Below are 24,378 nucleotides of genomic sequence, written 5' to 3' on the forward strand. Positions count from 1 at the left end.
AAAAGTTCATTTCACTCATTATCATTCAGTAATCAGCTCTGAGCTTGCTTGGTAAACCATATACAGTCATTTAGCTCTTCATGAGGCTTAGAGGTGAAACAGTTGGCAAAAATAACTTTTCACTGTAGAGCTACAGAGGAGACATTCCTATTCATGCCTGAGAAACATTCTGTGTTTTCCTACAGTGCACTCACTCTCTCCAGCTGGGCTGGACTTTCTACCTAGTCATGAGCAGGCTTTACCCTGATAGGGTTAATCTCCTTTTCCCTATGAGGCATGCAGGCTAATTTAGTTACTTAGTTGCTATGGCAATCACTTCACAGCTGGGCTCTTGCACGGAGTCCTGAAACCAGGAACCTCTGGGTTTAAACTGGCTAGAATTACAGCCTAGCATTTGGTTCAGCTGGGAAAATGTCCTGCAGAGGAGATTACTGTGTCTTTCACAAATTCTAGCAAACCAGCATGTGAAACTGCAGTACAGGATTACATTCCTTGATAACTCCCACAGTCATTAGCTCAAAGATCAAACAGAAAAATACAACCAGAAAGAAAACCCTTTTCACAGACCTTTTCCCAGTGTGTTCAGCTCTCCATTTCCTCTGGCCAGCTTTCCTGTACAGCACTACTTTCTTCCACCACCATTGGCTCTGGGGGAAGGAATTCTGTAGCCAAATTACCAGTCTGTTCCTCAGTCATCTCCCAGTCAGTGCTGAGGAATTGCTCTGCAGAGTCTGAGGCAAGCTCAGCCCCGTCCTGCCTCTGCTCTCGCCCTGCTCGTTCTGCCAAGCCTCGTTCTGCTCCTCCTTCTTCCTCCACTGCTCTCTGACGAGCCTGGCTTTAAGCTGAGGGAAAGAACCACTTCCCCTTGGCTTTGGATGGGGGAAGGGAATTCCTTCCTCAGCCCATGCCGTTTCTCTTCGGGGAAACTGCTTGTGAGCTTTCTGCCTTACAGGCATTGGACAATAGCAAGGCAGATTCTTCCTGCCTGGCTTTGGGACTGCTTCAAGTAAGTCTAAGCCTTCCTGTTCTATTTCCATTTCTTCATTGCCACAGGGTAGTCAGCTAATTTATTGTCCTGGGCACTGACCTGGTTGGCCCTTCTGCACTGGGGTTTGTATACTTTCCTTCCTTTCCCTGTGGCAAACCTTGGGACAGACGTCCGTTTGTCACAGAACACATTATGAGAACATACAATATCATACTTATGGTAACAACATGACACATGCCTGTCCAATTGCCCCAACATGCCTAACACTGCTCCAACCTGTGCAAAGTAAGCGAGCAGTTCTGAGCCTCACATACCTTTTCATTTGTAAGGGTCAGCAAATATCTGTGAGGGCTGTCCTGCCGCAGCAGCCTCTGTCTCCAGAGGTTGCGGCTTCTAATCTCAATGGTGGTCCCTGTACACCTGGCCTGGTTACATCATCATCCATTGGCCCATAGGTTATAGAAGCTATTTGTGACCTCAGAAATGCAGACTAGCATTCCCACTTTCTCAGTGTCAATCTTTATGGCCTCCTCACCACATCCCATCTGATGGTAGGGTCTTTTCATTTCACTGGATACCTGTTTTCCACTGATATGGGGAGGGTACCCCTTATTGCGTTTAACACTGTCCCACCAGAGGTCACGTGATGATATGAGCGAGTGAGGACGTCTCCTCGTTCGCTCCGGGGCAGCCCTGCAAAATCGTGCCTGATTTCTTGCCCATCTGACTTCCACCGCAGCTTGCAAACTTTCCGACGCGAATCGCCGTTGCATGGACCGGTATCTCGCCAGGTCGCCCGACTCTATGCCGCCGAAATTAGCGAAAAAAGATAAAGAACGTGCCAGACCCGTGGACCCTAAAATGGCGGCGAGCCCCGCGACGGCGGTCTCTGGCCTGACTGAATCGGCCCTGAGAGACATCAAAACGGCTTTGGAACAGGTCCTGGGGCCCCAAATGGAGACGCTTACTGCCCGGATCTCCAGCATTGAATCCTTGCTAGCCACAGCTGCAGCCCGCACGACGGAGCTTGAACAGAGGGTGTCAGACCTCGAAGACTCCACTACAACACGGGACTCTGCTATGGACACGCTGCAGGCGCAGGTTAGAGCTCAGGCAGACAAACTCGATGACCTGGAAAACAGGTCTCGTCGCTCTAACCTGCGTCTGATGGGCATCCCCGAGACGCTGCCGGACCGCTCTCTGCCGGAGCGATTGGAGAGCTGGTTTAAGACAGAATTTGATCTGCGCCCTTCGATGGGTCCCCTGCACATTGAGCGGGCACATCGTTTAGGCCTTAGACCTGGCCTGGAAGCGCGCCCGCGCGTGGTGATCCTCAAACTCCTGAATTACCAACACAAGGTTGAATTGCTGCGACAATACAGACTGATGAAAGATACTCTGAAATTTGATGGAAATCCGGTCCGCATTAGCCAGGATTTTTCTGTGGCTCTGCAGGAACGGCGGAGACCCTATTACCCTCTGTGCTCCCGCCTGGTGGACTTGAAGCAGCGTTTCCAATTTACTTACCCAGCTCATCTGAAGATTCAATGTAATGGCCTTTGGAAATCCTTCCAGACCCCGGAGGCCGCAGACGACTACATCAAACAGCTAGCGGTCCCGAATGAGTGACTGGCATGATGGATATGGCTGCGAGTGGTGGCTGACATGGATACTTGGGCTACATTACATTTGAAGACTGCACGCTTCAGGAAGGTTAACTTTGGGGCTGACAATTTTTTGTAGGGGCTGTCCCGGGGAGGTCATTTTCTGTGACTCTAGATCTCCTAAATGGGAGGTTTTGGGTGTATTAACAGGGATGTGGGGGTTGGGATTTGTTCTGGGGCAGCAGCGGTGTGGTATATTTTTCCTTACAGTTATATTTTTTCTGTTTGCCAGGTACACATACTGACCAATAGAGGGACGGATTGGGAGTTGAGTGATGGTCCTCGGGGTGAGGCTGGGCGCCCTGGGACTTATGGTTATAGTGGGCATAGATGTTTTTCCAAGCACCCTATCATATATTATGGGTGATCGGAAATTACGCATACTTTCATGGAATGTGTCGGGGATAACTTCGCCGGTTAAGCGTACTAAAATATTGAATCAACTGAAACATCACTCTGCAGATATAGCTTGCTTACAGGAGACCAGGCTGACTGATAGTGAACACTTGAAACTTCGGAGAGGCTGGGTTGGAGAGATATTCTTTGCCTCCTCCCCGGGGAAAAAAGCTGGGGTGGCAATATTATTTCGTAAGGGCTTTTTAGGGGTAATACGGGTGCTACGACGTGACCCTCTGGGCAGGTATTTGTTAGTGAAAGTGGAGGGGCCTAGTGGGACATTTCGATTATTGGTGGGCTATGGTCCGAATAATTATCAGCATGCATTTTTCCAGAATTTGGTGAATATATGTGTGCAGGATCAGGATGGCCCTTTAATATTGGTGGGTGATATGAATCAAGTACATAATTCGGCTATGGATCGCTCAGGGTTCGCCGGTGGGAAGGGGGAGAGCCAGGCCAGGGGCATTCCATACCTGTGTCGAGCTCTGGGGTTGGTGGACCCCTGGAGATTGCTCCATCCGACCGAACGGGATTATACACACCAATCCAGAGCACATGGCTCCTTTTCCAGAATTGACTACATACTACTTTCAGAGGCATTGTTTCCTAAAGTCACTGAGGCCACAATAGGTCCCCTAGAAATATCGGATCATAATATGATTTGGCTTGACGTAACATTGGGGGGTCCTGCAGGTCCTGGGTCAGGTTGGCGTTTTCCCTCTTACTTGCATACTGATACACACTTCACCTCATATTTGCTGGAAAAGTGGGAGACCTACTGTACACATAATGCCCAACACATACACCAGCCAACTTTGTTTTGGGATGCGGCTAAGGCGGTATTGCGTGGCGATATTATCGCATATGTTGCGACTAGAACCCGTCGCATAGCATGTCGCATAGTACACCTAGAGAGTAAATTAACAGCGCTGAAACGAACCTTATTGCAAGACCCCTCTGACGCCAATCATGAGGAATATAGGGCGGTGCTCACGACCTTAAATGCGTTAATTCATGAACGTACTAAAAAGCTCCTGTTCTACCGTAAATTTCACTTTTACAAACATGGTAATAAAGCTGGGAAGTTATTGGCCTCCATAACCAAGAGTTGGAAGGGATCTCGTTATGTCCCCGCAATACGAGATGGTTCTGGTAAATTTTTAACTGCTCCAGGTGATATCTCGGAGGGATTCCAGAAATATTTTGAACAATTCTATGCGTCCCCTGGCCCCTACACAGGTCCTGATGTATATGACTATCTTGCAGATGCGGGGTTACCTCGCCTGACAGCTGCTCAGATAGCTAGGTTAGATCGTCCGCTACATGCACTTGAAGTGACCCAGGCCATACACAATTTAAAATCTTGTACTGCTCCAGGTCCGGATGGCTATTCCCCTGAATTTTACAAAATTTTATCCCCGGTTATACACACCTCTCTTTTAAATTATTATGTTTCTATTCAGGATAGTGGGGCTTTCCCTAGACATTGTAATGTAGCTCTGATTACATTAATTCCAAAGCCTTCTAAACCAACGGACAATATGGATTCATATCGCCCCATCTCTCTGCTGAATGTGGATGTCAAAATACTGGCTCGAATATTGGCGGACCGCCTAGCCCATATTTTGCCCTCCATTATTGTTCCTGAACAAGTGGGTTTTGTTAGAGGCCGACAGTCTACGGTTAATGTTCGCCGTATACTTTTAGCTTATTCTCGTGCGCAACTGGAACAACGCCCGGGTTTGTTGGCTGGCCTTGATGCAGCTAAGGCCTTTGATAAAGTACACTGGCATTATCTGTTCCAGGTCCTTCACTATGTAGGGCTCCCTCCTGGATTTATGTCCTGCCTCCAAGCTCTCTATACTAGTCCGACGGCCTCGGTGTTGGTCAACGGGATACGTTCCTCCCCGTTTGAGATAGGTAGGGGGACCCGACAGGGATGCCCATTATCTCCCTTATTATTTTTATTATACTTAGACCCATTGTTGCGTACCATTCTCAGAGATGATGTTCTTACAGGTCTTTCGGAAGGTGAGTCCCAATTGCGAGTGCTGGCCTTCGCGGATGACCTCTTACTTGCACTGGGGGACCCGCATACTTCCTTACCACGAGCGTTGGAAATATTAGATGAATTTCACCTCTATTCGGGCCTGGAATTAAATAGGCAGAAATCTCTAGCTCTCCCTACACTATTGGAAGTACAACAGACTTGGCCGGGTGAATTTCCTTTGCAGTGGGCCTCCTCTCACCTGACATACTTAGGTGTGATTATTCCCAGGAATCTAAATACACTATACATTGCTAATGTCTTGCCCTTACTTCGTAAATCCTCTCACACATTGCAGGGATGGCGACACCTCCCCCTTTCACTGTCTGGCCGTATAGCCCTTTATAACATGATGGTGCTACCACAATGGACATATATACTACAAATGTTACCAGTCATGCTGTCTACAAAACATTTAGCGCTCCATAGGTCTCATTTGTCACAATTCTTGTGGCAGGGTAAACGAGCGAGGATAGCCTTGACCAAACTAACGCTGCCACTCACTAAAGGGGGGTTAGGATTATTATGTGTAGCTAGACTAAATCTGGCTTGTCAGCTACGTCACATACACGATTGGTTTTGTAATACTACTGATTTCTCATTGCCTGTGATTGAATGTTTCTTTTTTCAGCCCTTCCATTTTAGCTATCTCCTCCATACATCTAGGTTGCCAGATGTGCCCCACTTGCTATCTCACCCACTTCTACCTGCAATGCGTAAAGCCTGGAAATTGTTCTGTAAGACACTTGGGACTACTTCGCACATTACACCTTATCTGCCCATAGTGGGTAATGGGGACTTTCTACCTGGTCTGGACTCTCCAGTGATTCGACGTTGGTCACGTGCCGGCCTTACTTATGTGTTTCAGGCCATTCAGCCTACTGGTTCTCCATTGTCCTTTGGCGACCTACAAGAGAAATATCACCTCTTATCCACGGATTGGTTGGCCTACCGGCAGCTTCAACATTACTTGCACGCTTTGACCCCACTGGGGCTCTGTGAGGAGATTCAGGACAATTTTCAAGAAGCGCTTTCTCTTACAACACAAGAGTCTGTGCCACTTCGTTTCTATCATAAGTGGTTACAGGGGCGTGCTGGTGAATTGGACTTTTCTTCTTTGGCACGGAAATGGACTGTAGATCTTCAACTACCTATATCGGCTGATGTACTTCGAAAGGGCTTGCGTGCAGGCAGGACTGCTACTATCTGTGCTGTTGAGAGAGATCGGAATTATAAGTTCCTCCTCCGAGCCTTCTATACACCGAAAAGGACACATACCATGGGACTTAGTGTGGGACATTGTTGTAGTAAATGCACCAGTCCTATGGCCTCGTTTGGACACATGTTTTGGTCCTGCCCCATGATATCTTCCTTTTGGATGCAAGTGGTGACTTGGGTGGCACGGCTCTGGAATTGCTCTTGGAGACTACACCCCAGTTTTCTCTTTACCCTGCAGATTCGATTTCATCCGCCCATACCAGGCTGTGCAGCTTTTATTCGGAAAACGGTGCTTCTGGGACGGAAATGTATATTACTACAATGGCTCTCGCCTCAACCCCCGACTATCTCACAATGGAGAGCCTTAATGCTACAACAAATGCTGTTGGAACGCCGTGAGATACTGGATTTGTCGTCCAAATCTGGACGTCTCTATTATCAATGCTGGCACCTATTTAGTTTGACTTTTACTGCTTATGTTCAATCTCAACTTTGGCCTGTTTGAATTCCTTAGATTCATTTGTTTTTTGATTACACCGCTGCTGCCGGGGTGGGGGGAGGGTGGGTGGGAGGGTGGGGGGTTTGGTTGGGTGGGTGGGGATTGGATTTCTGGTATGTTTTGAAAAATGTTTTGCTGTGCCTGTTGTTCTGCAAATTCTGTTTAATAAAAATGATTCAAACATAACACTGTCCCACCATATGCATGTCTTCCTACCCTAGTCATGGGATTGGAACACACCTTTAGTGCAACTATTGCACACCTTAACCATCACTGTACAGTTTGCATCTGTACATCACATCTCAACACTTGCAATCATTGGCAGAGAATATGGTGACAGCATTGTACATGACAGCCAGTAACATCAAGTAGGTTAACATCCAAGTATGTCCCAATGAGATACAGTAAGTAAAGTCTCCTGAATATGTGAAGGAGAGGCCGTGTGATGTCCTTTCAATCATTGGATTTCTGCCAGCTACTTGTGAGCTGTCAGGGACACTGTTGGTAACATGATTGGGGCCTCAATGGCCCATTGCCAGCTTGCCCCTCAGGTTTGCCCCTTCATCCCCTAAATGGGCTCCTTAAAGATGGCAACCAGCTGCTGCAGAAGGCTGACAATCTCCTGCAGGGTCTGCATAGTTTTGCGCCACCCCTCCTGCAGTTCGCTGCGCATTTATCCCACAACATTGAGCAGCTATCCATACGCCTCAGGAGGGGGAGGAACTATTGGGGCCGCTGGCTGCATATCGTGGCATGGGGCCGGGACTGCTGTCTCCATCGCCACCTCCTCATCCCCTTCAAGAGGGAGCATGTCCGCATACACATTAGGGACCTCCCATGCTCCCTGCTCCTCCACCACATGCTGCTGGTCCATCTCTGCCACCACCTGTGCCGCATCCTCAACCTCTGCCACCTGGCCCTGGTCCTCCACATCCGACACCTCTACTACATCCTCAGGTGGCAGACTTTCCTCAGATGCTGAGTAGCCTTCCTCCTCCTGCTCAGCCTCTGCCTCTGCCACTGCCTCCCTGGCGGCCTGTAGGCACATGTCTTGCACCACCTCCTGGGCTAGGCCCTCAGCAGCATGCTGTGCGTGACCTGTGTGCGGTAAGAATATGATGTTAGGGGTACCATAGCGTGCATTGCTTTTATACTACATACACAATTACCTATCAACCCTCCCACCCAACCCATTCAGACTAAGTGGGAGACATTTCAAGCCAGTGTGTGAACACATATGTAAACTACTTTGTGTGTACAGTTACACCGGTATACATCTATACAAAAGGTGGCCGGCATATGCAGGTGACACTGAATGGCCTTGATGTATTTGTTGACACACTGGAATGATTGGTATCTCATTAGCCACATTTTGGGTGGCAATAGGTTGCATACTAGCACAGCTGCCAAGGAAGAGCACATTGACAAGGAGGTGAGCTTTGAGAGCTAGCAGACATGACATGACATAGGATAGAAGGCATGTGCCCATGCGGGTTGGTATATGTAGGCAGAAAAAGCAGGATGATAAAAGTTTGACTTACTGAACATAAATCGAGAATTGTCAACAGGATTATCCAGGCCCCTCTAGTTGAGCATTGGCTAGAGTGAGGCCATAAGATAGAGGAGATGAGATGGAGGGTTATTGAAAGAGTGGTGGGGAGGGACGGTGGGAAAGATCATAGAAGACTCAATGAGAGGGAACAGAGACATATTTTCACGCTGGACACAGTGGCACCCAGGGGGTTAAACAGTGAACTGGAGTGGGCTTCAATGATTGGTTGAGGGTTGGGCCAATAGAAGAGTGGGGGAGGCAACATTTCCATGGTAAAGGGTGGAGGTATTTAAACACCAAGGTTTCAAGCCGCCGCCATCTTTTCTCCTTTAAAAGCTTACATTTGGAGTCGGATGACAGCAGCCACCTCGGTAAGAACAAGATATTATGTGGCAGACCAATAATCAGGAAATTATACTTAGGTAGGGAGCAGTAACATTAACTGTAGTTTACTGCTTTTTTCCTTTTTTATGTGCAGGGAGACCCTTGATAAAGCGCAACGGCGCGAAACATGTCGGGTCAGGATCCCAGATGTTGGCCGATGCAGAGATAAGTGCATAGTATATACAACAAGATAATTGAAGTAAAATAGAAAACGCTAATTTAAATGTATAAAATCTAGTCACTAATAGTGGAGTACTGGTTAATGCACACGAGCCAATGATGAAAGTCACCACGTAATTTCTTCCCACAGTTTTAAATTATAACAGCGGTAGAGTGGTGGGACTGAGGCTTTTGTATTCAACCAACTACTACTTTTTGAAATGATTTGTTATCTAGTTCTATTTCTTACTATCAAATCATAGGATAGAAGGTGACAGGTGCAACTATGATTCACACATTATGCTTAGAATCGGATAGTGTCTCTCTGAAGCCCTTCTCTGCAATCAACTGCATTGTCAAGGAGGCATACCTGAACAAGGGATATATGCCTCCACAATAGCAGGCCTGACATTGGTCTGGAGCTATGAAGGTGACTTCCAGACCAACATGTGGCCAGCAGCTTCGGAGGCGTATAGCCCTTGTTCAGTTATGCCTCCTTGACAATGCAGTTGATTGCAGAGAAGGGCTTCAGAGAATGAGCACTCAGTATGCTACCAGCACCGATATCAACTGGAGAGATATTCATTGATCTGACGAGTACCTCCTGTTCCTCCATTATAGCTTTTTAGCATCTGATAGTCACCTACACGTTTCAGGGTTTCTGATATACCTGTGCTACTGACTGGGGGAGGGGAGGGGGGCTGCCACTTACGTCCAGCTCTGAGGCGGTGTCTGGTGCGCCAGATGAGGGCTGGATTCTCCTGGTGGACCCTACGCCACCTGCGCCTCAGGGACTCGAGGTCACGGTACACCCCATAACGCCATCAAGAAGGATATGGTGGAGAATAGGGTCAGGTGACAGTCCTTTGCATCCCCTTTTCAAACATATGCAGGCTTCTGAGGACACTGAGCACATCATATCTGTCATGTATATTCTGATGAGGTAGGCATATATCCAGAAATGAAACATCTGCCTGCCAAGATATTGTTATCCTTCTTTATTTTATATATATATATATATATATATAAAGTTTATTAGGATTTTATATACTGCCTATCAAGGTTATCTAAGCGGTTTTTACAATCAGGTACTCAAGCATTTTCCCTCTCTGTCCCGGTGGGCTCACAATCTATCTAATGTACCTGGGGCTATGGAGGATTAAGTGACTTGCCCAGGGTCACAAGGAGCAGCGCGGGGTTTGAATCCACAACCCCAGGGTGTTGAGGCTGTAGATCCAACCACTGTGCCACACACTCCTCATATATATATATATATATTTTTTATGGAACACAGAATAAGCAAGCAGTTCCTTGAAAGATTAGGGTGGGAGCAATAGGTGACAGGTTTAGAAACTAGGACACGTGGAGGGGCAAAATCAAAAAAAGCGTCTAAGTCCCCTTTTGGCCTAAGTCCCTAAACGTTCAACACAGAAGCAGGGAAAATGTCCATAACCAAAACATACATCCATGTTTTGATTATGGCCTTCCTCTGCCTAAACGCCCAATCTCCACTACGTCTAAAAGTACCCCCACAGCACGTCTACACTTTTTAACCATAATGAAAAATAACCACGCCTAAGCCAAAAACGTTCAACAGAAGGGCTTTAAGGCGAAGGAGGAGCCAGTCCTTCGCCTAAAAGCTGGATTCTGTAACCGGTGTCTGTCAAAAACAACACCGGTTACAGAATCCTCCCCCCCCAACAACGATCCAGGCAGGAGGGTGCCCAAGCCCTCCTGCCATGTCAAACCGTGACCCCCCTCCCGACGATATCGGGGCAAGAGGGAGTCCAAGCCCTCTTGCCCCGTTGAAGCCGCGACCCCCCGATTACATCGGGGCAAGAGGGAGTCCAAGCCCTCTTGCCCCGTTGAAGCCGCGACCCCCCCTATAACATCGGGGCAAGAGGGAGCCCAAGCCCTCTTGGCCCAGGCACCCGCGGCACCTCCGACTCGTTTGGGCCAGGAGGGAGCCCAAGCCCTCCTGCCCTCGATGCACTCCCCCTACCCCCCAATGTCCTCCCCCCCAAGAATCCCCGATCGGCCCCCCCAGCTGACCTGCGACCCCCCTGGCCGACCCCACAACCCCCCCCTTCCCCGTACCTATTTTAGGTTGGCCGGACAGACGGGTGCCAAACCCGTCCGTCCGGCATGTAGCTCAACGAAGAATGGGGCTGGATTGGCCCAGGGGCACCAAAGCCCCGCCTCCTGGTGGGGTCTAAGGCACCTGGGCCAATCAGAATAGGCCCAGGAGCCTTAGGCCCCTCCTGTGGGGGTCACGGCTGCCGCAGGGTAAGAGGGCTTGGGCTCCCTCTTGCGCCGATGTTGTGTTTGGGGGGAGTGATTCATCGCGGCAGGAGAGATGCCTCATCTCCCCTACCGCGATGCCATCACTCCTCTACCCGAACTGCCGCGGGTCGCGGCAGTTCGGGTAGAAGAGTAATGGCATTGCGGTAGGGGAGATGAGGCATCTCTCCTGCCGCGATGGTTAGGTTGCCGGGCCACTGAACTGATGGCGCCAACGGCCATCAGCTCAGCGGCCCATTTTTCGGCACTTAGACCTGGTTTTATTTTGTCTAAGTGAAAAAGGTCTAAGTGCCGACTAGGCAACCTTTAACTGTTTTGGTTATACCTGTTGTACGGCTAGGTGTAGGTCGGCCCACCTCCCGCCCACTGCCCGCCCTTTCCCCTCCTCTAAACACACCTCTTTTCTCTCTTTTCTCTCTGTGTGTTTAGAGGCAGGGGAAAGGCCTAAGTTGGTTTTAGATACGTCTAAAAACCAGCTTTGGTTATGGGTACTTGGACGATCAGGCTTTTTGATCATCCAAGTAGCCATTTAGGACACTTTTTAGATGGGTTTTTTTTTATTATTATTACCCCCATTGGCTACATAATGATAGGTACTGGGGGGGGTTTCTCACCTATGCAGGGTGTCACGTATTCTGGACCAGGCCCTCATGGCGACATTGCGGGGTGGTCTTCTGCCATTGTGGCCAAGCACCCGTGCCTCATACTGGAGGCAGAGCTCCACTAGGGACTCGGTCTCCCCTAGGGAGTAGTTTGGCTCCCTTCTTTCCACCATCACACCCGCACACACTCACACAAGCTCTCACACACACACTCACACACCCTCTCCCATACTCACCCTGTTGGCCACACACTCTTCCTAGCATGCCCTTCCTCACTACATGATCTCTCACTCTCACAATCACTCACACTGTCTCTCTTGTCTGTCACCCTTACACTCTCTCTCACTTGCTCTCACACACACACTCACAGAAATACTCTCCAATCACTCAATCCCACTCAGTAATCAATATAAACTAAACTATCCTCCACCAAACTCGTACCACTCTCCTAACTCCTCACACAACGCCTATACACCCACAAGGGTCGCACTTCCACGTGGAGGTTTATATATGGGCATGCAGGACTTTATTGGGGACAGTGTGACATCAGTAGGACATGTGCCAGGACAACTAATAGATAAGGAGCGCTATACGACTAGCAAGTCGTCCAGCGGATCGCGGCGAAAATAGATGTATGTCTTGTTTGGACGGTCGCCATTTTGGTAGGTAAACCTGGACGTTCCAGTATAGCGCATGTGGACATATTTATGTTGGACGTCTTTCGTGCCGATAATCGATTGACTTGGACATCTTTCCATTATCGACACATTTCCCTGGACGTCTTATGCCGCCGACACATAGAGCTTTTATACGACCTATTGATTATGCCCCTCTAAGATCTTTGCTCAGACTGATGAGTTGGATACCCAGGCAGGTGTATCCCGATCAGTCTGGTTTTAGCGCAAGAAGGCAAGAGAGCGATAACATCAGGAGGGTTGTGAACTCAAGAGAATGGGAAATGCAGTCGGTGCAAGATGTTGTCTTTTTTTGTCGGTCAATGTGGAAAAGGCCTTTGACCATGACTCTTGGTCATTTATGTTTCAAGTTCTAGTGCATATTGGTTTAGGACCTCAGATGCTAGGCTGGATTAGAGTTCTATACAATTACCCCCTGGTATGGATAATCTAGAAACTAAGAGATCTGCTCTGCTTATTTGTGTATTCATCTATCTGAATGGAAGTCAGTTTTTACTTTTGTCTCTGTGTTTTTCTGGAGTCTGTTTGCACTAGTAGTTGAGGGCATTGGAGACAGAATACAAGCATACAGCTAGTGGCAATTCAAAGATACTAATTTCAGACTTATGAGTAGACAAGAGTTAAGACAACACTGCACACCTAGAATGATTTTCGACATTAGCCATACCTTAATATAATATTTGATGAGTATCTTCCTTAGGTCAAACACCTGCAGCATTGTTGCAGCATTGTTGTCCACTATACTGTAACCTTCCAGAATGTACTGGGTGCAGGTTACCTCCCAAGTCAGCCAACGGAGTTTGAAAGCAGCATTACAGGACAGGATGTGTGGCAGGTGACCTGGTTTGCAGCAGCAGCAGTCATCATCTTCCTCATCTCCTTCTGTTATAGCTTCCACTTCCCTCTGCTGGCAGTATGTTCCTGGAAAGCCAAAAAGAGTTAACTGTAGAAAGAAATAAACATGTTTCCCCTTTGAAACTGGAAAAATACATTAGCAATATTAGCAAAAATCTTCAAAGCAGACTCATCTTATTGTGAGAGGATGCTAGATTGCCTGAGATGGAACAGAAGCTCTACAGACATACTTCAGTCCAGCTCTGGATGAAGTAACCGTTATGAGAAAGAAGATAATGCAGTCTAGGTAACTTTGCAGTCTCTGGCACTCTACTCTTTACATTAAAAATAAAATAATGTAAATTCATTAAGCAGTGCCTGAATCAACTTTTTCTGTTTATGTGGCAAATATTCAGAATTATGTTTTTCCCTTTGACTTATCAGTGACTGCTCCAGCATTGTGGCAGAGGCATGGCATCCTCTTCTCTCACTTTCTTCCTACACATCTCCCCTTGTCTCCTGCTACACTCATTTCCCTGTATTTCCCTCTTTTTAGGGCTTTTCACTTCTTGCCTAGATCCATCCTTCTTTCTTCTTCACTGCTTCCTCTTCATCTACCTTTTCTCCCCCCCCCATGTCCTTGACCTTCATTCAGCTTTCTCTGTTCCTCGCTGTTGGTCCTGAATTCCACCTCTTCTCATCTTGCCCAGCAGAATACTTTCTCTCTGTATACTTGCCCAACAAGAGCAGTCTCTGCCTCTCCATTCAACCTTCTGTCAGTAGCCCTTCTCTTTTGCTTACCATGCTGATGATACATAAAGATTAATTTTCTAGGGGGGACACCTAAATTTAGGTACCAGGAAAGCACATATTTGAAAACTGTTCTCTAACATTAAGTAGGTATTATTTTTCTGAAAATGTGCCTCTATTAAGGGCTCCTTTTACAAAGCTGAGCTAGTGGTTTTAGTGCGCACTTAGAGCATGCTAAATTGCCGCATGTGCTAGATGCTAACACCAGCATTGAGCTGGCTTTAATTCTAGCCACGTAGCGTGGGTTTAGCACGCGCTAAAATTCTGCATGTGCTAAAAACGCTATCGCAGCTTTGTAAAAGGAGCCCTTACATCAGCCAGTGATATGGTATAAATGCTCATGCCTTGATTGCAAAAAACTACATTTAGATTATTAGATTTTATAATTTATGCACTTAAAAAATGTAGCCTGCCCACTATCCACCTGCCCATATGAATGTCCACCCACAAAGTACAGACCATTGCATCTAGATATGTACTTAAGGAATATTGCTCAGCTGGAGGCTGCATATTTCTGTGCCCATGTATTCTCAAAGGGAGAATTCTATAAATGGCACCAAAAATTAGGGACGGGGAAGATCCGGGCCATACTAGTATTCTGCAAAGGGAGTTCTGCATGGAGTGGCTTTACAGAATACTAGCTTAACACAGATCTTGCATCTAACTTTGAGAATGGCACTTACACCTTCTGAAACCTGCTGTAATGTCATTTGGGTGCATAAATAAACCTATTCTATAACATTGCGCCTAATTTCTAGAGATATCCTTGACCTGCCCATGCCCCTCCCATATCCATGCCCCCTTTTCAGTTTCACATTATAAAATTTAGGCATACATTTTATAGAATATGAGCAGAGTAGATCAGTGTGTGAACCCAAATGAGTGCCAATTAACACCAATTAATTATTAATGGCTCATTAACAAATTAGTTTGCTTGTGGATCTGAGATCAATGCTCAAATTTATGTGACTTACATGATATTCAAGGGATATCAAATTTGTATGACTTTTCCATGGGATATCATGTAAATGACTAAAGCAATGACATTTATGTACATTCTTACCACCTAAAACTAGGTATCTCCTTATAGAATTACCCCCAAAGTGCATAATTTTACACAATAGGGTGGCAATTCTATAACTAGGCACTATAATTTAGATGCCCAAATTATGTGAATTGTGAGCCTATTCTATAAGAACAATTACATGTATAAGTTTTCTTAAAATAGAATACTAGAGTAATTTGTTCTTAGATTTCCACGGCTGGCATCATGACTGTTGCAATTCTCTGGGTCTTGTCACATCTGGGTAGGTAGAACTAACATTTCAGGCATCATGCTGTGACTTTTTTTAGGGTGTGCTGAAGAAAGCCATGGCATGATGGCTGAAACATTGGTTCTACCTACCCAGATACGGTGAGACCTGGACAACTGCAACAATCACTAGAGTAATTTGTTAGTTACAGTTGGGCTTTGCCCACTCCATTCCACGGAAACTTCAAGAAACTATCCTTTTCTCAGACTACTTCAAATGAATTATGAAATTGACAGAGAGGAAACTAGAACTTTCAGGGATGTGTGTAAATAGACTGTATTTAGTTGAAATGGCCAATCTCCTTAGGAGGTGTGTAAATATAGTTCAAGTTTAAAAGTTAGCCCGAGAGCGAGTCTCAACGGGCGCATATAACACAGGGTTGCAAAACCCTCATGTCAACCCTTCGGGATTGGCTTTTGATGGGGAGGGAGGAGGGGTAAGGGAAGGGGGGGCTGTTAGGATAGGAGAGAGCATGTCCTGCAGCGGCTTGACTTGGGGATTGGTTGGCAGCAGGACGCGAGGGCGGGCTTATATATAGCCAGCAGCCGCCGAGTGTCTGGCCTCTTCCGGTCCTTGGCAGCGGCTTTCCTGCCCTCCCTCCCTTTGAGGGGTGGCTGGTTCCCAGGTAGGGAGCTCAGGAGTCACAGGTGGGGTTCAAGCTACCAAAAGCCGGGGCTCATCCTGAGCTGGTTCGGAAGCGGGTCCCAGGTAGGCTTGTGACCCGGCCGAAGGGACAGGGCAGCACCTGCCACCCCCCAGACCCTTGCTGACAGGGGTGGGATCACAGGGCCAAAAAGCTGTTTATATGTTATTTGTTGTTATAAATCTGCAACTCGATTTTTTCCAAAATGTTTTTGTGTGATTTTACTAATGGCAACTTAAGGTAAGGGACTTTGGGGGGGGGGGGGCGGGGGGGAATACATGTATGGGGGTGGGGAGGAGACTGATGGGCCTTTCCAGATCCAGCTGTTATAAAAATACCACCTATCAGTCTGCAATAGTAAACCTAGTATTAAATGTCTATATATGTAGGATGATTGATTTGGTATAAACTTACATCAGTAAGATGATCAATGTGCCAGTAACACAACTAGGATGATTGATAACTATAATTATGGTATAATAATGCCAGTATTAATAACTCTGTATTGTAACACCACCACCACATAGTTCCGTGTATTTCAGTATAAAGCCCATGTATTGTAACATCTCGCAGAAGCTCTTTGTAGCTCTGTATGGTAACATCTCTACAGAAGCTCATATAGCGTAACATCTATACAGAAGCCCATGTAAAGTGCTCTGAATTGACTCCCCAGTCATTAGTAGCGGTATACAAGCTCTCAACAAACAGAGACTTTAGCAAGGGCAGTTTGTTTAACAACCTGTTCCTAGCTAGATCCAAAGGCCTCTATCCTCTTCCTTCTGAATCTATCTGCTGCTTTCAATACTGTTGATCACTACCTATTCCTCAATACGCTGTCCTCGCTGGAATTCCAGGGTCCTGTTCTCTCCTGGTTTTCTTCCTCTCTCCCATTGCACTTTCAGTATATTGTCACAACCCTAGCATTAAAGCTAAGCGTGTTCCAGACAAGGCTTCTTCTAACCCTAGCCCTCCGTTAAAAAGGGCTAACCAATGTGACAGGGCAACCCCTAGTTCCCAGCTAGGATCAGAGTTCCAGTTTAAGCACCAAGTCATTAAGCCCTGGGGAAGGGAGGAAGAAGGGGAGAATAGCCTAGAGCGGCAGGAGGTGTGTCCTGGAGACCAACAGCCTAGGAAACAAGTTCCTAGGGCAGGTAATACTCAGCTGCAAGGAATTAAAGCACAGAGGAAAGCTCAGTGTAAGGAACAAGCTGCCCTGCCCCCTTTCAAGCTAGGGCATGGTCAGCTGCATGCTTTAGAGGCTGCCCTGAGGAGAACTAAGTCAGTCTACCCTGGATCATTCCAGGAAGCAGAATCTCAGGACCGGACTCCTAAAGCTGCTCAAATCCAAGACATTGAGATGTCAGAGGCCGCTCCTGTCCCTGAGGCCAGCCAAACAGCCAACCCAGAACCCATGGAGTTTCTGGAGACTGCCATGGAGCCACAGGACGACTTAATGGATGAAAGTTAAGTGCCTCACCTTGATTTTTCCTTGTGTGTTTTAAACTGTGGTGATTTTTGGCTGTGAATTACTACAGGCAACACAGTGAAGCTAAGTGAGCTGTGCTGAGCTCACAACCACGAGGGTGCCTGTTTTTGTGTTTGGACTTTAAAGCAAAGTGTATTTTGTTTGGCAAGTTTTTTGTTCTGCCTTTTTGCAGAGTGTTTGGGACTTATTGTATGCTGCTTGTGTGAAGGAACAGTAGCGGGGAGAATCCACTATCCATCCTCGGGTTGGGATTGTGGGGCCAATTTTTGGCAAGCTGTTTAAAAGCTGATTTAAGGTGGATTCAGCTACTCCCTTCCCCCACCAGTGTGCTTAGCTGGTTGGGGCAGGCCGGTTACAAACCAGGCCTCTACAACATTGCTCTCAAGCATTAGAGCAACCTTGGGAAAGTCTCTGATAAATTCTGGACAATTATTATAGCTGTTTTTTTTGCTCAGACAGTGAAACTAATAGAGCTGAGCTACTGGGTATTGTTTAGGACACTTACCTGCTTGTACCTGCCAAGAAGGTGAGGGCTATACTTTGAAAGCCCAAGTTTTTTTGTTCATGTTTCTTTGGAGTTGAAAGACTAATTACTGATAAAGTGTTTCATAGCCAATAAAGTGAGACACAAGTTGCTGAAAGAACTTTATTGAACCTGACTAATTGGTTTTTTAAAAATATAAGCCAGCAGGACCTCCAACTTATTTTGGAGGCACGTATAAATCGGTCGTGGCTGAGCGGTGAACGGGGCCTAGGTCTAAACCCGGCACCTGCCGTGCCACAATATGCGATGAGGGATCCTCCTCCACTATTACACCACTATCAATCTGTGTGCCTCAGGACTCTGTCTTGGAACGTCTCCTTTTCTCCATATATCCTCACTCCCTCAGTGCACTGATCTCCCATGGTTTTCAGTTATCACCTCTTTGCTGATGACTCCCAGATCTACCTCTTCGCACCAGATATCTCTACAGGAATCCAGACCCGAGTCACAGCCTGCCTGTCTGACTTTGTCACTTGTATATCTCACCGTCATCTAAAACTGAATATGGCTAAAACCGAGCTCATTATCTTTCCGCCTAAACCCACTTCCTCTGTTCTGATAAGACAACACTGTCTTATCAGATCTCAATCTTGAACTATGACTCCTCTCTCTTTTACCACTCAGATCCAACAAACTGCTGCAGCCTGTCGCTTCTTCCTCTATATGACCAAAATACAACCTCTCCTTTCCAAGCACACAACCATCAGAACATAAGAAGAACATAAGAATAGCCTTACTGGGTCAGACCAATGGTCCATCAAGCCCAGTAGCCCATACAGAGCAAGCAGTGGCTTCCCCATGTCTTTCTCAATAACATACTATGGACTTTTGCTCCAAGAACTTGTCCAAACCTTTCTTAAAACCAGCTATACTATCCGCTCTTACCACATCCTCTGGCAACGAGTTCCAGAGTGAAAAAAATTTCCTCCTATTAGTTTTAAAAGTAACTTCATTGAGTGTCCCCTAGTCTTTGTAATTTTTGATGATCCCGTTCTACTCCACTCAGGATTTTGTAGACTTCAATCATATCACCCCTCAGCCGTCTATTTTACAAGCTGAAGAGCCCTAACCATTTTAGTCTTTCCTCATACGAGAGTTCCATCCTCTTTACCATCTTGGTAGCTCTTTGAACATAAGCAGTGCCTCTGCTGGGTCAGACCAGAGGTCCATCATGCCCAGCAGTCCTCTCACGTAGTGGCCCATCAGGTACAGGACCTGTATAGTGATCTTCTATCTATATCCTTCTGGAAGTTATCTAATCCCTTCTTGAACCCTAATACCGTACTCTGTACTATCACACCCTCTGGAAGCGCATTCCAGGTGTCTACCACCCTTTGGGTGAAGAAGAACTTCCTAGCATTGGTTCTGAATCTGTCCCCTTTTAATTTTTCCAAATGCCCTCTCGTTCTTGTAGTTTTCGAAAGTTTGAAGAATCTGTCCCTCTCCACTTTCTCTATGCCTTTCATGATCTTGTAAGTCTCTATCATGTTCCCTCTAAGTCTCCGCTTTTCCAGGGAAAAGAGCCCCAGTTTTTCTAATCTCTCAGCATATGAAAGATTTCCATACCCTTTATCAATTGTGTCGCTCTTTTCTGAACCCTCTCAAGTATCGCCGTATCCTTCTTAAGGTACGGCGACCAATATTGGACGCAGTACTCCAGATGCGGGCGCACCATCGCCCGATACACGGCAGGATAACTTCTTTCGTTCTGGTTGTAATACCTTTCTTGATAATACCTAGCATTCTGTTTGCCTTCTTAGAGGCCGCTGTGCACTGTGCCAATGGCTTCATTGTGTTGTCCACCAGTACCCCCAAGTCCTTTTCTAGGCTACTTTCACCCATTACCAGCCCTCCCATTGTATAGCTGTACATTGAGTTTCTGTTTCCTACATGCAAGACTATATTTCTCTACATTAAACTTCATCTGCCATCTTTTTGCCCACTCTCCCAGTTTGTTCAGGTCCCTTTGTAAATCTTCACTGTCCTTTTCTAGTGCTACTATATCTTTCTTGAAATAATGGACCAGAACTGAAAGCAGTACTCCTGATGAGGTCACACCATGGAGCGATACAGGGGCATTATAACAATCTTAGTCTTGTTAACCGCAACCTCTTTACATACCCGAAAATCACAGGCTGCAGATATCGAACCTTCCTAGACAGAACATTCAAGTTCCAAGCTGGTAGACAGCAAACTTGGCTAGGCTACCTCATTGATGTAGCTAGACTGATCTACAGTGTCTTTCGGAAAGAATTAAAAACCGCCTTATTTAAGAAATTCATGTCCTAGCCAGATTTTTCCCTACACGTTCAAAGCTACCTCACCTCATCCAAATTCCTTCATTCCTCTCAATAGGAACCCCATATTCTTTGTCTGCTATTATGTCCTCCTCACAATTGCACCCAGCTTCCCTCTGATGCCCAATGTTTTTCAATGTAATATGAAAATTAATTTAATTTTTTTCAATAACCTATGTACATCTTTCTCCTAACCATTTGGCACCTTCTAATTCACTGACCGTTGAATGTTCTCATTTCTATCTATACTCTGTAATTCTGATTGTACAGCTTATCTTCATTGTGAACCGCCTAGAAGTCGCAAGATTATGGCGGTATAGAAAAATAAAGTTATTATTATTTTTTAATAATTCCTACTATTGTTGATAAGCCTGAGTTGTACATTGTTTGTGTTATTACTATGTATGTTTTTATGTAAACTGCTTAGTTTAAGCTCTAAAGTATGTTGGGTGAAGCCTTCCTATTTTGCTTTTCATAAAGCTGTTAAAACTTTACTATCACAGGGAGTAACGTCGCAAAAGAAATCTACTGTAGGGATGTTTAATTTTCTAAAAGGCGACTATGATAAAATGAGGAAAATGGTTAAAAAGAAGCTAAAAGGATCGGTTGCAAAGATTAGGACTGTAAACTAGGCATGGATGTTATTTAAAAATACTGTTGTGGAAGCCCAGACCAGAAGTATTCTACGTATTAGCAAAGGTGGAAAGAAGAGGAAATGAGAGCCGGCATGGTTAAAAGGTGAAGTGAAAGAGGCTACTAGAGCCAAAAAAACATCCTTTAAAAAATGGAAAAAGGATCCAAATGAAAATAAGAAGAAACACAAGCACTGGCAAGTTAGATGCAAAGCATTGATAAAGACAGCTAAGAAAGAATATGAAGATAAACTTGCAAAAGAGGCAAAAACTCAGCAATTTTTTTCAATACATTAGAAGCAGAAAACTTGTGAGGGAATCTGTGGGACCGTTGGATGACCAAGGAGTGAAAGGGGTGCTCAGGGAGGATAAGGCCATAGTGGAAAGACTGAATGAACTCTTTGCTTTGGTCTTTATGGAAGAAGATCTACCTGAACCAGAAATGGTTTTCAAGGGTGATGATGCAGAGGAACTGAAAAATCTTGGTGAATCTGGAAGATGTACTAAGCCAAATCGACAAGTTACAAAGTGATAAATCACCAGGACCGGATGGTATACATCCCAGGGTATTAAAAACTCAAAAATGAAATTGCTGACCGGGTCACCTTTGTCTGTCTATCTGCCTCTTTACTCCCTCAAAGAAGTGCAGCAAGTTCATCAAGCAAGATCTTCCTTTACTGAAGACGTGCTGGCTGGTCCTCATCAGATTGCATTCGTCAAGGTGCTCAATGATGCGGTCCTTTATCAGCGCTTCTACCATCTTTCCCGGTACTTAGGTCAGACTCACCAGTCTGTAGTTTTCTGGATCACCCCTCGAACCTTTCTTGAAGATTGGCGTAACATTCTTCACCTTCCAGTCTTCTGGAATCCTTCCTGATTTGATTGACAGATTGGCTATTAGTTGAAGCAGTTCAGCTATAGCCCCTTTCAGTTCCTTGATTACCCTCGGATGGATGCCATCCGTCCAGGGGATTTATAATATTTAAGCGTATCAATTTGCCTGCACACCTCTTCTAGACTGGCCATCAACCCTGTCAGTTTCCCATCTTCATTTCCTGCGTATAGCCTGTCAGCTTCTGGTATGTTGTGTGTATCCTCTTCAGTAAACAGAGACACAAAAAATGTGTTCAGTTTGTCGGCGATGGCTTTGTCCTCCTTTAGCACTCCCTTTATTTCATGGTCATCCAACGGCCCCACCACTTCCTTCGTGGGTCATTTCCCCTTAATATATCGAAAGACTGGCTTGAAGTTTTTGCCTCCTTGGCTATTTTTTCCTCAGTCTCTTTTGGCCCCTCTTACCCCCTTATGGCACCTGCTTTGATGCTGTTTGTGCTTTTTCCAGTTTTCATCCATTTTCGACCTTTTCTATTCCTTAAACAAAGTCTTCTTGTCTCTGATTGCTTCCTTCACCGCTACAGTGAGCCACACCGATTCCTTGCTCTTTTTCATCTTGGATCCCTTGTCGATACGCGGTATATATAGATTTTGTGCCTCAATGACTGTGTCCATAAACAGGGATCAAGCTTGTTCTAGCATCCTTAAAGTGCTTATCCTTTTCTTAATCTTCTTCCCCACCATGAGTCTCATCTCTTCGTAATTCTCTTTTTGGAAGTTCAGTGCCTTGCCCATTGTTTCACCCCTGTGTCCAGGTCGAAGCGGACCATATTGTGATCACTGGTTCCCAGCATCCCCTCTACTTCTACACCTCGTAGTCCATTTAGAATTAAGTCCAGAATTGCGTTTTCTCTCGTATTTTCCTTGACAAGTTGTTCAAGGAAGCAATCGCCTACAGCATCCAGGAACTTGGTCTCCCTACCTCAGCCAGAGGTGCTTAGGTTCCAGTCTCTCCCCAGATAATTGAAGTCACCCATGATAACTGCGTTGCCTCCCTTGCAGTTGCATTTAATCTTGTCTGTCATTTCTCCAACAATTTCTTCAGACTGCCCTGGGGGTCGGTAGTAGATGCCAATCTTCATTTCCGTTCTATTTGTTCCTGGAATATTTACCCCTAGAGACTCTAACTTATTTTTTGTGTTCTCTCCGGTAGACTCAATTCCCTCTTTGACATATAGGGCAATGCTCTCACCTTTTTGAGCCAATATGTCTCTGCGGTATATCCCGGTAGCACAGTGTCCCTTATGTTTTCCTCAGTCCACCATGTTTCTGTGATGTCAATGATGTCAAGGTTATCTTTTTGTGCCATAGCTTCTAATTCATCCATCTTATTCTTTAGACTCCTTGCGTTCGTGTACATACACTTGAGTTTGCAGTCTGTTACTTTCTTGCATTTCCTTCCCTCTTGTGTCCCTTTCGATCCGTCAGGATTTATGTCTTGCCTATGATCCAGTGAGTCTTCCCCGCTATCTTCCTCCACGGTATCCTCTGGGTAAACTGGTTGCCGAACCATCGACTCTTGGTCGACTGTCGGCTTTTCCCTTCTTCTTAGTTTAAAAACTTCTCAATTTCTCTCTTCATGTTGCCTGCAAGTAGTCTCATTCCATCTCTGCTGAGGTGGAGTCCATCCTTCCTGAATAGCTTGCTCTTCCCCCAGAACGTCATCCAGTTGCACACGAAGTGGAATCCTTCTTCCTCATACCAGCGCTGCATCCACGCATTGACTGCTTGCAGCTCCATCTGCCTCTTCTCGTCGGCCCTGGGTACCGGCAGAATCTCCGAGAACGCTACCCTCTGTGTTTTGGTCTTCAGCTTTTTTCCTAGCATCCAGAACTGGTCCTTCAGTACTTCCCTGTTGTAGTTCCTGTTGCTCACGTTGTTTATCCCCACATGGATCACCACTGCCATATCTTCCTCTTCCATGCTATTGATGATCCTGTCGATGCGGTTCACTATGTCTTTTACCTTGGCTCCCGGTATGCAGGTCACCAGCTGATCCAGTCTTCCTCCAGCTATGTGCCTGTCGACTTGTCTGATGATGGAGTCCCCCACTACAATTGCTGTCCTCTCTATCGTCTCTTACTTCTCTAGCCGCAGGTCCGTGTCTTCTGTGCACTTTCATCTTCCCTCATCCTGGTGCTGGCTTGCACCGGACTCGTCTTCTTATTGGTTCCCTCCGCTGTTTCCAGATACCGCTGCTGTGTCACCCATTTCTTCCATGTGGTTGTCTACCAGATGGTCCTCACTCTCTGTATGTGTATCTCGGTAGTTCCACTGTTTCAAAACGGTTTCAGCTAAGGCAGATCTTGTTTGACGAACTTGCTGCACTTCTTCAAGGGAGAAAACAGGCAGATAGACAAGGGCGACCCAGTCGACATTGTATATCTGGATTTTCAGAAGGTGTTCGACAAAGTTCC

The 24,378-nt window shown here is 46.1% G+C and overlaps 1 protein-coding gene across 1 annotated transcript in view; it reads right to left on the reverse strand.

Moving 5' to 3' along the window:
• The window catches only part of PCNX2 (pecanex 2), a 1,104,481-nt gene that overhangs the window by 281,402 nt on the left and 798,701 nt on the right, over window positions 1-24,378 (reverse strand). Inside the window, 1 exon segment of the mRNA XM_033937641.1 lies at window positions 13,176-13,429. Coding sequence (XP_033793532.1) covers window positions 13,176-13,429 — 254 coding nt within the window.

This window comes from Geotrypetes seraphini, chromosome 3 (assembly GCF_902459505.1).
Source record: "Geotrypetes seraphini chromosome 3, aGeoSer1.1, whole genome shotgun sequence".
In the NCBI taxonomy this organism is placed as follows: domain Eukaryota; kingdom Metazoa; phylum Chordata; class Amphibia; order Gymnophiona; family Dermophiidae; genus Geotrypetes; species Geotrypetes seraphini.